The 14,644-nt window shown below is 48.5% G+C and overlaps 1 protein-coding gene across 15 annotated transcripts in view; it reads left to right on the forward strand.

Annotated features, from left to right (window-relative positions):
* Nucleotides 1–27: 27 nt before the first annotated feature.
* Nucleotides 28–14,644, forward strand: part of MADD (MAP kinase activating death domain) — a 40,149-nt gene continuing 25,532 nt past the window's right edge. For 6 of the 15 annotated variants that reach the window (XM_061201729.1, XM_061201717.1, XM_061201720.1 and 3 more), the window contains exons 1-15: nucleotides 28–190; nucleotides 4,030–4,175; nucleotides 4,954–5,550; nucleotides 5,967–6,270; nucleotides 6,792–6,923; nucleotides 7,347–7,460; nucleotides 8,157–8,237; nucleotides 10,123–10,301; nucleotides 10,655–10,890; nucleotides 11,090–11,246; nucleotides 11,525–11,628; nucleotides 12,235–12,425; nucleotides 12,803–13,056; nucleotides 13,318–13,457; nucleotides 14,290–14,391. In XM_061201729.1, coding sequence (XP_061057712.1) covers nucleotides 4,114–4,175; nucleotides 4,954–5,550; nucleotides 5,967–6,270; nucleotides 6,792–6,923; nucleotides 7,347–7,460; nucleotides 8,157–8,237; nucleotides 10,123–10,301; nucleotides 10,655–10,890; nucleotides 11,090–11,246; nucleotides 11,525–11,628; nucleotides 12,235–12,425; nucleotides 12,803–13,056; nucleotides 13,318–13,457; nucleotides 14,290–14,391 — 2,653 coding nt within the window. In that variant the 5' untranslated portion in view covers nucleotides 28–190; nucleotides 4,030–4,113. Of the gene's footprint in view, nucleotides 191–3,058; nucleotides 3,180–4,029; nucleotides 4,176–4,953; nucleotides 5,551–5,966; nucleotides 6,271–6,791; nucleotides 6,924–7,346; nucleotides 7,461–8,156; nucleotides 8,238–10,122; nucleotides 10,302–10,654; nucleotides 10,891–11,089; nucleotides 11,247–11,524; nucleotides 11,629–12,234; nucleotides 12,426–12,802; nucleotides 13,057–13,317; nucleotides 13,458–14,289; nucleotides 14,392–14,644 lie in introns of those variants that run through there. The other 9 variants (XM_061201722.1, XM_061201724.1, XM_061201725.1 and 6 more) reach the window with 4 other exon arrangements.

Raw genomic sequence — 14,644 nt, forward strand, 5'->3', positions numbered from 1 at the left:
CAGCGAGGAAAGTCCCCAGAGGCCAGGAGGAGGCTGCTGTGTCCCAGGTTTAGCCTCGCGGAAGGGCTGGACTCCCTCTCCCAGCGCGCACCGGGGCACCGCTCACGCCCCCTGCCTTGGAGCGCACCGGGTGGAGGAGATGCCGCGGCCGCGCCTTCCGGCCTTAAGTCCCCCCGCCGCCCCTGAATTGGTAGGCTCCACCGCCGCAGCCGCCGGCTTTCCTGCCCACGCGGCTGGGCACTTCCAAAGCGCGAGCGGGGGTGGGAGATGAGGTGAGGGGAACGGTGAGAAAGTCCTGGGGCAGCTTATCTTGAGACGTCGCTTCCAGATTCATCCGCAGTTCATCGAAATGGGCTCTATTTCCGTGTCGAATTAAAACGTTTGCGCAACCCAAACAAAAAGTATTCCTTTGGGTCCTCCCCTTGTCACGTAGAGGCGCTGGGCTGGCCCAGCGCTCCCCATCGCGTTCCCACTCCCACACGCATAGGTGTGTGCGTAGCCGTCTCTCTCCCGAGGTCCGGCTCCACCCTGCAGCGCTCGGCTTGGTGCAGCCCTGTCCCCCCGGGGGTGAATGGTCCGGCCCCTGGCCCCTCAGCCTCCCCCTCCTTCACCGAGTCGGAGTGGTACACGGCCCACGGTGCAGACGCGGAACTGGCGCGCGCTCCGAGCGGCGCCCGCGCCGAGGAGCGATTGACGCTCGGCTGCCGGGGGACGTCTGGCCGAACCCGGCCGATACCCCGAGGCTCGGGAGGTAGGAGGGTCCGGGCCGCTGGGGGCCCCGGAAGGGTGTTTGGGACGAGGCTCCCCGGGAGAAACGGACTCTGGGAGGAAACAGGGGCTCTAGGGCGAAGGGGCCTCTAAGGAGGCCCTAAAGGAGTGTGAGGGGGCGTAGGGTCTCGAGAGGGACAGCAGGGGTCCGTAGGGAAGAGGGTGGGGCTAGAGGTGGGGGCGTCCGGGCCGCCGAAGGGGTTCGGGCTGCGAGCCTAGGCGCAGCTCGCGGCTGCAGGGCGAGATTCCCACGGGGCTGGCGGGCGGTCCTGGTTCCGGGGCGGGGGCGGGAGAGAACTGTCCAGCAGGTGAGGGGGCGGCCAGAGCTGTCCAGCTCGGGGGCCCGAGCCGTGCTAACCACATGGCGCGCGTGTGTGCGTGTGTATGTGCGTGTGTGTATTTGTGTGCGCGCACCCGCGCGCCTTATTTTTGGTTAGGGTTTGAAAAGCACGTTTGGCTCTTTAAAAAAAAAAATTTTTTTTTTTTTTAATTTGGTGTTTCAAAATTGGCTTGTTGGAGAGTGGAGACACCGTTCAGTTTTTCCTGCAGCTGCTTCCCTCCCCATCCTCGTGCACCTCTAAATTCGTCCTCCTGTTCCTGCCCTCCCCTCTTCCCCAACCCTGCCTATTGCCTGCCTCTTTACTCTCATTCTTCCCCACGCTGGACCAGTCTGTGCTGATGCGCTTGCAAGGTCACTGCCTGGGGAGGCGGTGGAGGGGAGAGAGCCTCCTGTTGTGCTCACGTCAGCAAGGATGTCATATCGCTCTCTGGTTCCTGTGGTTTTACTATGACATCCTGCCCCAAATGAGGGGCGAATCCAAAGGGTTGGTTAATGTGGCCATTTGTAAGCTGAAAAGACATAGATAATTTAAAGCTGTGGATGGAGTGGATGATAGTTGTGTAGAACTTCAGCAGATAGGTATGCGTTTTGAGCTTGATGCCTTTGGAATTATAGGGGCTAGGAACGAGGATCTATACGTTAGTAAATGTAGCTGAGGCAAGAGGCAGAGTGGGTGGATGTGAAGACAGAGTGTGAGCTATAGGTAATGCGAGAGAATTTAGAGTCTTCATGAGGAGGGGAGAGGGGAGAGAATGGGAAGAAAAGCCTTGGTTATCTCTGCAGTCTGAAAAACCAAAGGCAGTGGCTGTTGATGAGATATAAATTGAGACTAAAAATCCATCCTATCACTAGTGGCTAGAATAGTCACAAGATCTCTGGGTCCTTGTGGCTTTGGAGAGAGGTGAGCACTGTAGTGCATGATAATGATTTCAGTTTTATCAGGTGATTCTCAGTGGAGAGGGGGCTGGGATCCCACCAAGGATAGAGGCCTGATGCCTAATATATTAGTAGAAGATGCTTCAGGTGTGATCTTTGAGATTTTTATTTGGAAAGGGCTCCTGGTTTTCAACATAAACATAGATTTCAAGGCTTAGCCTTGAGCTCTGGTCCTGTAAATTCTGTTTTATTTTAAGATACTTTGGCTCTCACTAGGCATTTTCCATATAATTCTTTAGAGAATGAATTATGCTTTTACCCATCTCCCATTTCATTTCTGTGTTTCCCTCCCCTTCTCATTCTGCTTGGGAGGAGCTGAACTCTGCTCTCTAACAGTCCATACTGCAGTGCCTCACGTTCTGCAGTATGCTTATGAGTCCGTAGCAGTGGAGAGGCCCAAAGGGCTTTTGGGGTGGTAGTGATGCCTAGAAATGAGTATTTTGCAAGCTTGGGAACTTGGTTTTCGTTGTGTAGAAAGGAGATATCTCTATCAAAATCCAGAATTAAGACAAAGTGCAAACTAAAGGCACATGGGGGAGAAGATGACCTAACAGTCAGTCGGTGCTATCAGTGGAAGAGGTGTCTCTAGATTCAAGGAGAATGAATTATTATGGGCATTGGCCAACTCTGGAGTAGCAGCTGATAGCACTGTGCGGTCCCCAAGCAGGGGAGGGACGGTGGCTCTGCTATAAATAGTGCTGGAGCCAGAGTTGCTATGGAGACAAAACTGAATCCTATTACCTGCAGGTCCTCTATTGGGAGCAAGAGAAAGGAGGGAGAAGTATTTTGAGGATTTGAGAGGTGTTGTAAATATTTTTTTTTTAATTATTAAGTAGGAGAGAAAAAAAGATAGAGCTTCTCATCTAAATCAAATAGAGCCTTAAGCATACAGAGAGTGTGTACGTTGTATGTATGGGAGTGCATGCAGCAGCAAAGAAGAGAGTGATGTGTGAGGGTGTGTGTAGTGTAATGGGATTCTCTCTGTGTGTATAGTGAACAAGGTCTTAGTGTGGCTATGTGTGGAGCACAGAGGTGGAATACTGGAAGCACTGAAAGTAACCTTGTCATGAAGTGAAACATTTTGTTTAGAGGAGTGTATGGAGACCCAACAGGAAATAAATTACAGTTAAGACATGTAAGCTTTTTCTAATTTTTGGACTATGGCTTAGAAATTCCTCTTAGCACCTCTCCCTGTCCTTGCAGGAATACTGTTATTTCTGCATCTAATTCTTAATCCCTGTAAGATAAAGAAGAACAAGGTCTCATCTGTGTATATTGTATTACTAATTCGAATCCTGGGACCAGAATATAAGTGGAAGACTGTGATTCAGCACCAAGGGCAGAGCCAGTAGCAGTAGCCACTGGGCCCCTTTCTTGCTTGAAGAGGGGAGAAAAATGGTTTAGATGAAGCAATTGGGGCATAGATATTCTTCATTTGAGATCACATGGGGTAGAGTAGCCAGCTGTTTTACTGTCTGAGTGCAATTAACTGTATAGACTATATGGTAATTTCACATCAAGCTGAATGCAGAATGTTGGAACAGAGAATAATTAGGTTTCCACCTAGAGCTAGGAGTGCAGATTAGTTCTGATTAGAGAGTCTGGTTTGATCCTGATCCACCCTGGAGCAGTCCTGAAAGTGACTTAATTTTTGTTATCATAATAACCGAGTCCAGATTAGACCGACTGGGCCTGTTTTTCAGAAACAGAAACAGCCCCAGGGGTGAGGCTGGAAATGAGCTGGTTTGTAGGGACGGAGAGGTGAGCCATTATTTATCCTACTTCTGGACATTTGACTCTGTGAGCTCTTAAGCCTGGACAGAGCTCTAGGCTAGGAAAAGTGTCATGTTCTCCTATCTTTAGTACTAAAATGGAAGATCTTCTGACCTATGTCCCTGGCTGGGTTGAAGCTGAGAGGGATGAGTCCCTTAGGCACAGCAATGGATCTTATCAGTACTTTTTTCCTATTAAACTTGGATTTTCAGATAATATCAGAATTCCTCCTGGGGACATTGATTCCATGCTTGGTGCCTTGAAGTTTCTCTGAGATGAACTGATGAATCGGAACCATGGTGCAAAAGAAGAAGTCCTGTCCTCGGTTACTTGACTACCTAGTGATTGTAGGGGCCAGGTAACCAAGAAGTGACTGATTTTTGTCTTGTCATCTGGGATAGCCACAAAATCTGTGATGATTTCCCTTCCCCATTTCCACGTTGCTTTGCATATCTCATTCTTCTTCCCCCCCACCCGCCCCCACCCCCTCCCCCGCCCCCACCCCCACCCCTGCCCCTGCCCCAGCCGCACCATGCGGCACATGGGATCTTAGTTCCCTGACCAGGGATTGAACCCTTGCCCCCTGCATTGGAAGCACAGAGTCTTAACCACTGGACCACCAGGGAAATCCTGCATATCTCTTTCTTCTTCTATGATTTCACCCTGATGGGAACCTTGCTGCCAGTAAGGGAAACAAAACAGGTAGATTGAGAGTGTTGGCCTGGAGGAACAGAGACAGAGCAAAACTCTGCTCTTAACTAGCGTCTTTGTGATTTTGAGCAAATATACTCTATACACTTCAGTTTCCTTATTTCGTACAAAGGAAAAGTACATTGTGCTCCTTCTGTCTCTACGTATGCTCTTTTGGGAATTCATTAGCTAATACACCTTGAAAGATGCTAGTCATCTCAAGGTGTTAGTGATAGTTTTACTGTCGCCATTTTCCTTTTATTTCAGGGTGGGCATCTTCATGGCAGCACAGACCTCATTTAGCCTATAGCTAAATGTGGCATGTTTTCCAAGGTCCTGCAGCTAGGTTTCTTTATCCAAAAGAGCATTTATTTCTTGACTGTGGTTAAAATTTGAAAGGGCGTTCTGTCCCTTCAGGCTGCTGAATTTGTCTTTCTGTTCTCCAGGCACCCGAGCAGTGATAGCGTGGCCCAGACTCCAGAATTGCTACGGCGATACCCGTTAGAGGATCACGCCGAGTTTCCCCTGCCCCCGGACGTCGTGTTCTTCTGCCAGCCGGAGGGCTGCCTGAGTGTGCGGCAACGGCGCATGAGCCTGCGCGAGGACACCTCTTTTGTCTTCACTCTCACCGACAAGGACACTGGAGTCACGCGTTATGGCATCTGTGTTAACTTCTACCGCTCCTTCCAAAAGCGCATGCCTAAGGAAAAGGGGGAGGCCGGGGCAGGGTCCCGTGGGAAGGAAGGACCCCATGCCACCTGCATCTCAGAAGAGGTTGGCGCCGAGAGCTCGGAGAGTGGCCCGTCCCTGCAGCCTCCCAGTGCCGACTCTACCCCGGATGTGAACCAGTCTCCTCGGGGCAGACGCCAGGCCAAGGCGGAGAGCCGTTCCCGCAACAGCACTCTGACGTCCCTGTGTGTGCTCAGCCATTACCCCTTCTTCTCCACCTTCCGAGAGTGTCTGTACACCCTCAAACGTCTGGTGGACTGCTGTAGTGAGCGACTGCTGGGCAAGAAACTGGGCATCCCTCGAGGCATACAAAGGTACGGTTCACTACTGATGCTCAGAAGAGAGGGGAGGCATCTAGAGTTGAGGTGTAATTGGCTTGTGAGGGGCGTAGGAATTTTCCTCTAAAGCCTGAGCTCCTTCAGACCTCCTTAAGCACTTTGTGTTAGTCCGTGCTAAGCCAAAGACTACTGCAGAGTTAGACTTCCTTCCATAATCGTGTTTGGACTGATGCTGAGGAATTTGGTGTTTCACGACGGGCAGGACAATAAGTCTTGCTATGTATACATTTTTGCACTTGTCATTACTCTTATGTATACCCTGTGATCCTAGCTGAGACCAAAGGGTGGGCTTCTCCAGTTGCTGTCATTAGACCCTCTATGGTTACGTTGGGCTGCAGTGGGGTGTCAGCTCCTAGTGCTTATGTGTCTGTTTCCTGCTGTCTGCTGCTCAGGGACACCATGTGGCGCATCTTTACTGGATCGTTGTTAGTGGAGGAGAAGTCAAGTGCCCTTCTGCACGACCTTCGAGAGATTGAGGCCTGGATCTATCGATTGCTGCGCTCCCCAGTACCCGTCTCAGGGCAGAAGCGAGTGGATATTGAGGTCCTGCCCCAGGAGCTCCAGCAAGCTCTGACCTTTGCTCTTCCAGACCCCTCTCGATTCACCCTAGTGGATTTCCCACTGCACCTCCCCTTGGAACTTCTGGGTGTGGATGCCTGTCTTCAGGTGCTAACCTGCATCCTGTTAGAGCACAAGGTGAGAGGGCCAGCTTTCTAGACTATTCTAGGGAAAGGGCTTTGAAATGTGGCAGAGGCTAGACCATGAGTTCTCTAAGGATACGGACTACATCTTTTTCGTCATCTTGTCTCTAGGAGATAACACGATACCAGGTATACGACAGGTACTCAGTTGGTGTGGGTTGAATTAAGGTACTAGTATCGTGTGGGATATATTCACAGGGCTTGACACTCAGTTGAATTCTCCTTAACTATACCAGCCTAATTCTCTGAAAATTTCAGTCGTTCTGTTCCAGTGAGTGACCCTGGGATTTGGGGGTACAAGAACTAGGATGACAAAGGAGTGATTCAAGGGAGAATTACTGCAGTGCTTGCACTGGGAGGCAGCAGGCAGGGTGAGGCGTGAGGCAGTGATAAGTGTGGAAACTAAACTCCCAGAGCCATAGGCTTGGTGAAACAGAAACTAAATTGTAGCGTGGGAAGCTGTTTTCTCACAAACCTTCTCCTGTCGGGTAACCCTTGTGGTGTGGCTCGTTGCAGGTGGTGCTGCAGTCCCGAGACTACAACGCACTCTCCATGTCTGTGATGGCATTTGTGGCAATGATTTATCCCTTGGAGTATATGTTTCCTGTTATCCCACTGCTGCCCACCTGCATGGCGTCTGCAGAACAGGTGAGTATCAAGGTGTCTTCTGGCTTTGTCACCTCTGTTCCAACTCTGTCCAGCTCTGAGGGCGAAGGCTCAATGCCCAGAGAAGTTGTAAATCAGTACTGGTCCTGAATTCCTTGTTATAACTTACTTGTCTACAAAATCTGAACTGATCTGGTGGCAAAACCTATGCTATTTATGTTTTTTATTTATCACAGTTAGTATAATGATTATAGGCTGCTGGCTACACCACTGCAGGTGCTACATAATACGTAGAATATACACTATTACTTTTCTAAAATCTGAAAAATTCTGAACTTTGAAACACATCTGCCTTCAAGGATTTGGAAGAGGGATTGTGGACCTGCGTTTCCCTTATCTAGGAAAAGTCGTGACTCAATATGTGATCGCAGTAGGTTTTGGTTTTGTTTCTTGTCTTTTCCACAGCTGCTGTTGGCTCCAACACCGTACATCATCGGGGTCCCTGCCAGCTTCTTCCTCTACAAACTGGACTTCAAAATGCCTGACGACGTATGGCTGGTGGATCTGGACAGCAGCAGGGTGAGGCTCTCGGCTGAGGCATTGTAGGGTCTAGAATAGGATTGTGTTCTGTCTTTCTAGATTACTCCCAGGAAGTTCCTAAGTTTGTGGGTGATTGCTGTTATGAGACTCATTGAAACAACTTTTTAAAAAATACTGCTTTTACTTTATTGGCTTAATAAGCCCTTGGTTAGGACTCAAAGAATTATAAGATATAGTTTTGCTGGAGTTAAATGCTTCCCCACATCTTCCAAGAGCAGTAGGGCAGTTGTGGTTGCAGGATTATTACATATGGTGTAGGTCATCTAGTGGCTTTCTGGGAGTGTAGTTTCTAGTAAGAAACTGCAGACTTTTAAAAAGTATATTAACATTCTGCAGTGTGGGTACATTGAAACTTCGGTAGGTAGCCCTTATATGTGTTCATTGTAAAACTTTAGAAAATGCAAATAAGTATAAAGAAGTCAATAAAAACTATGATCCTATTATCTAGAGATAGTCACCAAAAACATTTAGGTATAATATTTCCTTGCAGGTGTGTATATGTGTCACATACATGTGTATGTGTGTATTTTATATGTGTGTATATAATATATGTGTTTGCATATATATAATAATACCGTATATATAACTTCCTATTCTTATTACTTACCTTTATGTAAGAGAAACTTTGGAGCAACTAATTCTAAGGTCATGCCTTTTATCTTTCTTCTGGTGCAGGTGATTGCCCCCACCAATGCAGAAGTGCTACCTATCCTGCCAGAGCCAGAATCATTAGAGTTGAAAAAACATTTAAAACAGGTAGGTGAAGAATGACGAAAAGGAAGGGGAGCAGTAGTGGCTATAGGGCTGCTGTAGGCAGACAGCTATTGTAAGAGCCAGTTTCCTTTCAGACTTCAAGTGGAGTAGATTTTCTTAGCCTTGGGTGGGCTTAAAAAGAGATGTATCCCATTTCTGGGTTGCAGGGTGAATCTCAAAAAGGGCTTTTTAGATTCCTTTTAATTCATTGTGTGTCCCCTCCCACCCTCTAATCCTTGTAATGCTGTGTAAAACAACCCTTCACTTCCTGCTGCTTGTCCCGTCTGCCATTCTTAATGGCCTTGGAGCATTCTCTCAGTGTTACAGGAGGGAGTTAGTAGTTTGGATCATCTGGCTCCTTTTATGTTTTCCTCTTGAATTGATCTCTGGTCCCTATAGAATCATTTCTTCAAAAATTCCTTTCTTTGAGTAAACCCTTAAATACATTTTTCATTGATGGATTTTCTTCTTCTTCTGCGTGCTGAACACAGTACCTGAAGGTAAAGTGTGATGAGGCCCTGGTGCTCTGCGCTGCTGTATGTGTTATGTAGGACCACCAGTAGATAGCTCTGTATTTCTTTTTAGGAATCTGTCATTTGAAGGGTCTTCAGGAATCTCTCTCTGTGTTGTCTCAGTTCTTAGAAATACCTCTAGGTGGGGATTTCCCTGGTGGTGCAGTGGTTAAGAATCCGCCTGCCTATGCAGGGGATGCGGGTTCGAGCCCTGGTCCGGGAAGATCCCACATGCCACGGAGCAACTAAGCCCGTGTGCCACAACTACTGAGCCTGAGCTCGAGAGCCCGTGAGCCATGACTGCTGAGCCCGCGTGCCACAGCTACTGAAGCCTGTGCGCCTAGAGCCTGTGCTCAGCAACAAGAGAAGCCACCGCGATGAGAAGCCCGTGCACCACAACGAAGAGTAGCCCCCGCTCGCCGCAACTAGAGAAAGCCTGCACGCAGCAGTGAAGACCCAATGCAGCCATAAATAAATAAATAAATAAATAAATAAATAAATAAATAAATAAATATTTTAAAAAAAGAAGAAAGAAATACCTCTAGGTGAAATCTGTTTGGATATAAATGGGCGATTTTGTATTATCCCTCTCTCTTTTTCACTTGCTTCAGCACTACTGATGTAATATGATATCTTGTTAGTGCAGAGTCTGGTGAGGATTGCAAGTTCAGAAAGTTCTCTAGCTGTCTTCCTTTGCTGTGTTTTTCATTCTTGATGATTGCTTTAGTATGACTAATGAGATGGAGAGGTTGATATATGATATTGGACTTTAAATGTTTGTAGGAGCTAAGATTTTTGGGCTCACAGATCCTGTATTCTGACCCCTGTTACTCAAAGTGTGGTCCACGAACCAGCAGCATTAGCATCACCTGGGCTTGTTAAAAAGTGCAGAATCACCTCAGGTATACTGAATCAGAATCTGCAGTGTAACAACATCCCCAGGTGATTCCTATGCTCATTAACATTTAAGAAACACTGCTGGGCTAGACCAGTGGTTTTCAAACTGCCCCATGGAGCCTCTGAGAGTTGATTTAGGTTGGGACCCCCGAGCATATGAGGCTCTGGGTTCCTTATGTCCTTCAGAGAAGCTTTACTTTTACATGTTTCGATTGTTTATATTTCTACATAGATTTCAATTGAAAAACAAGATTTTGTAGCTAAAACAAATTTGAAAACTATTGCCTCGGACTTCAGGTTTGATCAAGTTGCCTTGAGTCAGACTGGCTTAAGCTGAAGGTTTCATAATTCAGATTGTTTTCTAAAGGTTAAAATATTTGGATTCTTGTTTCAAGGATGAAGGTTCTTTTCTAGGAATTGAGATTGGCTGGCTGCCCCAGAAATCTGCCTTCTCTGAGGGACTTCTTATTGTTCCGCAGGCCCTCGCCAGCATGAGTCTCAACACCCAGCCCATCCTCAATCTGGAGAAATTCCACGAAGGCCAGGAGATCCCTCTTCTCTTGGGAAGGCCTTCTAATGACTTGCAGTCTACACCTTCCACTGAATTCAACCCACTCATCTATGGCAACGATGTGGATTCTGTGGATGTTGCAACCAGGTACAGCCAAGCCAACCCCACAGTCACAGGCTCTTAGATTGGTCTCTGCTCACTCAGTGACCTTGGGGCAGATGACTTCCCTGAGCCAGAGGTTCTTTATGTATACAATGTATATAATATTTGGTTACATTTGCCACCTTAGTAAAAGCAAACAGAAGAAATAATCATACTCTTAGGCTTCTTAGACCTTGCGTGAAGAAGGGGATTGATGATTCTTTAAGATACCTCTCCCCTTGCTGTTGGAAGCCCGTTAAATGATGACTGTGGGAGGTGGTCTGAGGCCTCGGATCGTAGGGATCCTTGCTCTGCAGGGCGAGGGACTCGGGTCATCTCACCATCCCCTTCTTCCCCAGAGTGGCCATGGTCCGTTTCTTCAACTCCCCCAACGTGCTGCAGGGCTTTCAGATGCACACACGTACCCTGCGTCTCTTCCCCCGGCCCGTGGTAGCTTTCCAAGCTGGCTCCTTTCTAGCCTCACGTCCCCGGCAGACTCCTTTTGCTGAGAAACTGGCCAGGACTCAGGCTGTGGAGTACTTTGGAGAATGGATCCTCAACCCCACCAACTATGCCTTTCAGCGGATTCACAACAGTGAGTGCACCGACCTCTGCTTTGCCCCACCTTCTGCGTTTGTCCTCCTGATGGCTCTTGCCTTTGCTTTTTCCCTTTCTAATCTTCCACCTGCCCCTGCCATTCTGATTTTGCTTTAGACTTTTTCCCACCTTTCTTGTAGGTTTTGCTTGCTTTTTTCCCTTATTGCTGACTCTCTCCTTTTTTCCTCCGTGGGTAGACACGTTCGATCCAGCCCTGATAGGCGACAAGCCGAAGTGGTACACCCACCAGCTGCAGCCTGTCCACTATCGAGTGTACGACAGCAGTTCCCATCTGGCCGAGGCGCTGAGCGTGCCGCCGGAGCACGACTCTGACTCTGACCCCACTGATGACAGGTGAGCAGCCCCTTATGGCAGCAAGACAGTTCTTGAAGTCTAAGAGGCTCTTGCTAGCCGTTATTTAGCGCAATTGCAGAATTTCATAGGATTTAGACATCAGTCCTTGAAGCCTTGGGTTATATTTTGGTTGATTGTTTTGTGTTAGTTTCCTTATTTTATCTTGCTCCCTGGCCTTGAGTTAAGAGTGCTCCTCTGTTTATTTTTCCTGATGCTGATTGCTGATTCTTCTCCCTGCCCCTTCTTTCTGTTTTATTTTTTTGCTCTTCACTCTGCAGCGGCAGTGATAGTATGGATTATGATGACTCAAGCTCTTCTTACTCTTCCCTTGGTGACTTTGTCAGTGAGATGATGAAATGTGACATCAATGGTGATACTCCTAGTAAGTGTACTTGGAGAAATTGGCCAGCTTGGGACAGGGTTTGGGGTTCTGTGATGGTATGGTCTGTACCTGCCATCCTTGTTGTTTTTTTTTTTTAATTAAAAAAATTTTTTTAAATTAATTTTTTAATTGGAGTATAGTTTTTTTAATTTTTAATTTTATTTTATCCTTTTGGCTGCATTGGGTCTTCGTTGCTGCACGCAGGCTTTCTCTAGTTACTGCGAGCGGGGGCTACTCTTCGTTGCGGTGCGCGGGCTTCTCATTGCAGTGGCTTCTCTTGTCGTGGAGCACGGGCTCTAGGCGCACATGCTTCAGTAGTTGCAGCACGCGAGCTCAGTAGTTGTGGCTCGTGGGCTCAGTAGTTGTGGCTCGCGGGCTCTAGAGCTCAGGCCCAGTAGTTGTGGGCGCACGGGCTTAGTTGCTCCGCAGCATGTGGGATCTTCCCGGACCAGGGATCGAACCCGTGTCCCCTGCATTGGCAGGCGGATTCTTAACGACTGCGCCACCAGGGAAGTCCTTGGAGTATAGTTGATTTACCATGTTGTGTTAGTTTCTACTGTACAGCAAAGTCAATCAGCCATACATATAATCCTTGGGTTTTGGCAGACGTGGATCCTCTGACACACGCGGCACTGGGGGATGCCAGTGAGGTAGCTATTGATGAGCTGCAGAGCCAGAAGGAAGTAGAGGAACCTGGCCCAGACAGCGAGAACTCTCAGGAAAACCCCCCTCTGCGTTCCAGCTCCAGCACCACCGCCAGCAGTAGCCCCAGCACCGTTATCCATGGAGCCAGTTCTGTACGTGAGGACTTGGAGGAGTGGATAAGTGAGGACTGTTACTTGGGACGTGGGCCTCAGCTCTGTTAGGAAAGCTAGGATGAAGCTATTCACTTAATTTGCTACTTTCTCCACATTTCCCCCTTCTTCCTCTCTGTAGATCCTATAGTTCAGAGCCTGTGAGATACAATTTGACCCCAGAAGGACATCCAGCTTTGTTCAGGGGTTAGTCGAGATCCCCTTTGCATAATTTGTGGAGATAGAGAACAGGGGTATAACAAAGATCTTTTCTCACATACTCCTCAGGCTAGGAACCTGACAGGCCTGGCTTGAACTGAGAACATAGGAAGGCATCACAGGGCACCAGGTGACTCCTTTTTATTTAATATGTCCCCTAGGAACCTGCCGACTCAACGGAGATGGATGATAAGGCAGCAGTAGGCGTCTCCAAGTCCCTCCCCAGCGTGCCTCCCAGCATTGGCAAAGCGAACGTGGACAGGCGTCAGACAGAAATTGGAGAGGGGTCAGTGCGCCGGCGAACCTATGACAATCCATACTTCGAGCCCCAGTATGGCTTTCCCCCTGAGGAAGATGATGATGAGCAGGGGGAAAGTTACACTCCCCGATTCAGCCAGCATGTCAGTGGCAATCGGTGAGAGCCTGGGGTTGCCTTCTAGACGGGTGACTGAAGGACCTCACTACGGTGGACCCTGGGCGAGGGTTAACCAGGAAGTCTGAGCAGTCTGAAGGCTCTCATGGTCCTGCGTCCCCAGAGGGTCGTGCTTTGATCTAGGCATTTAGAAATTGTGGGGAGGGAGAGGTGACTGCAGTGTAGCATCAGGCCCACACGCCCCCCCACCCCCAAGATTAGGTACCCCTGCCTGGGGCTTACAGGTGCCACTGTGCATTCAAGGGCTCAAAAGCTGCTGCGGCCCAACAGCTTGAAACTGGCAAGTGACTCAGATGCAGAGTCAGACTCTCGAGCGAGCTCGCCCGCCTCCACCGTCTCCAGCAACAGCACTGAGGGCTTCGGGGGCATCATGTCTTTTGCCAGTAAGTGCCTTCAGCTCTCTCACGCTTCTGTCCCATCTTCACTCCAGCAGGGCCTGACCGTGGCAGATATGGCTTAGAGCTTCAGATACAGGGCTGGGTTGGCATTATCAAGCTCCGGATCCGGTCGTTTGGGTGATACTGAATAAGGTATTTTCAGGGGAGGTCAACGAAGAACAGGGACAGGTTAGTCGTTATCTTTATACCTGGAGGTTTTAGTCTGTTTCAGGTAAGACAGCTAGCTGTTCAACTGAAAAATAATCCTTATATTAAAAGTCATACACTTGTACATATATTTTGTGGAAATATTCTGGTCAAATTTGATTTGGGTATATATCTAGTATCTTCTTTGCCTGGGAAAGGACTTTTTCATGAACGCGCCTTGAAATCTACGTGACATTGACTTGTGCATAGAGGATATTACCAGAAATGAGGGGCGGTGTCAGTTAAAGACTAAAGACAGACTAGGGACAGGAGAAAGCCAACATGGGGGATAATTGTGATGGTGAGTTTTTTAGAAGCCCAGGAGGGACAGCACCAACATCAGACCAGAAGCGCGTTAACTGCCGGCGTTCATGCTGGGTCAGCAGTAGAGGAGAGACTTGGATGTTATCGTGGGAAGCAGTCAGAGAAAGTTGTTACTGGGTTATGAGCAGTCCTGGCAGTGGCCCCTTTGTTTGCCCCGAGTTAGGCGTGATCCTTTCTAAGCGAGGTCAGAGGTTCTGGAATTGCATTTGAAAAGGAGGAGGGTGAAGATGATGGTACGGTCATTGGAGCATAATGCTCTGATTCTTTATCCCTCTGACTCACTGCTCTCACTCGCTCCCCTTGACAGGCAGCCTGTATCGGAACCACAGTACGAGCTTCAGTCTTTCAAATCTCACACTGCCTACCAAAGGAGCGCGAGAGAAGACCACGCCTTTCCCCAGTCTGAAAGGTAACTCCAGCCCTCCTTTTGCCAAGCCAAGATTCTCTGGGAAATATTTCAGGCCTGTGGGTGCTTGTCAGGAGCCCCATGTATGAAGAATCCTTTGATCCGGCCATTGCCTCTCATATCGCTTCCCATGGCTTTCACTGCACATCATGAGTTCTTCCTGGTTTTCAGATGGAAACTGTCTTTTCTAGCTAAAGAGAAGGCCCTGTTATATAGGATAATGGCAACCGGGGGGTTACTGCTGCTTCTGGGGGGG

This window comes from Eubalaena glacialis, chromosome 10, assembly GCF_028564815.1.
Source record: "Eubalaena glacialis isolate mEubGla1 chromosome 10, mEubGla1.1.hap2.+ XY, whole genome shotgun sequence".
In the NCBI taxonomy this organism is placed as follows: Eukaryota; Metazoa; Chordata; class Mammalia; order Artiodactyla; family Balaenidae; genus Eubalaena; species Eubalaena glacialis.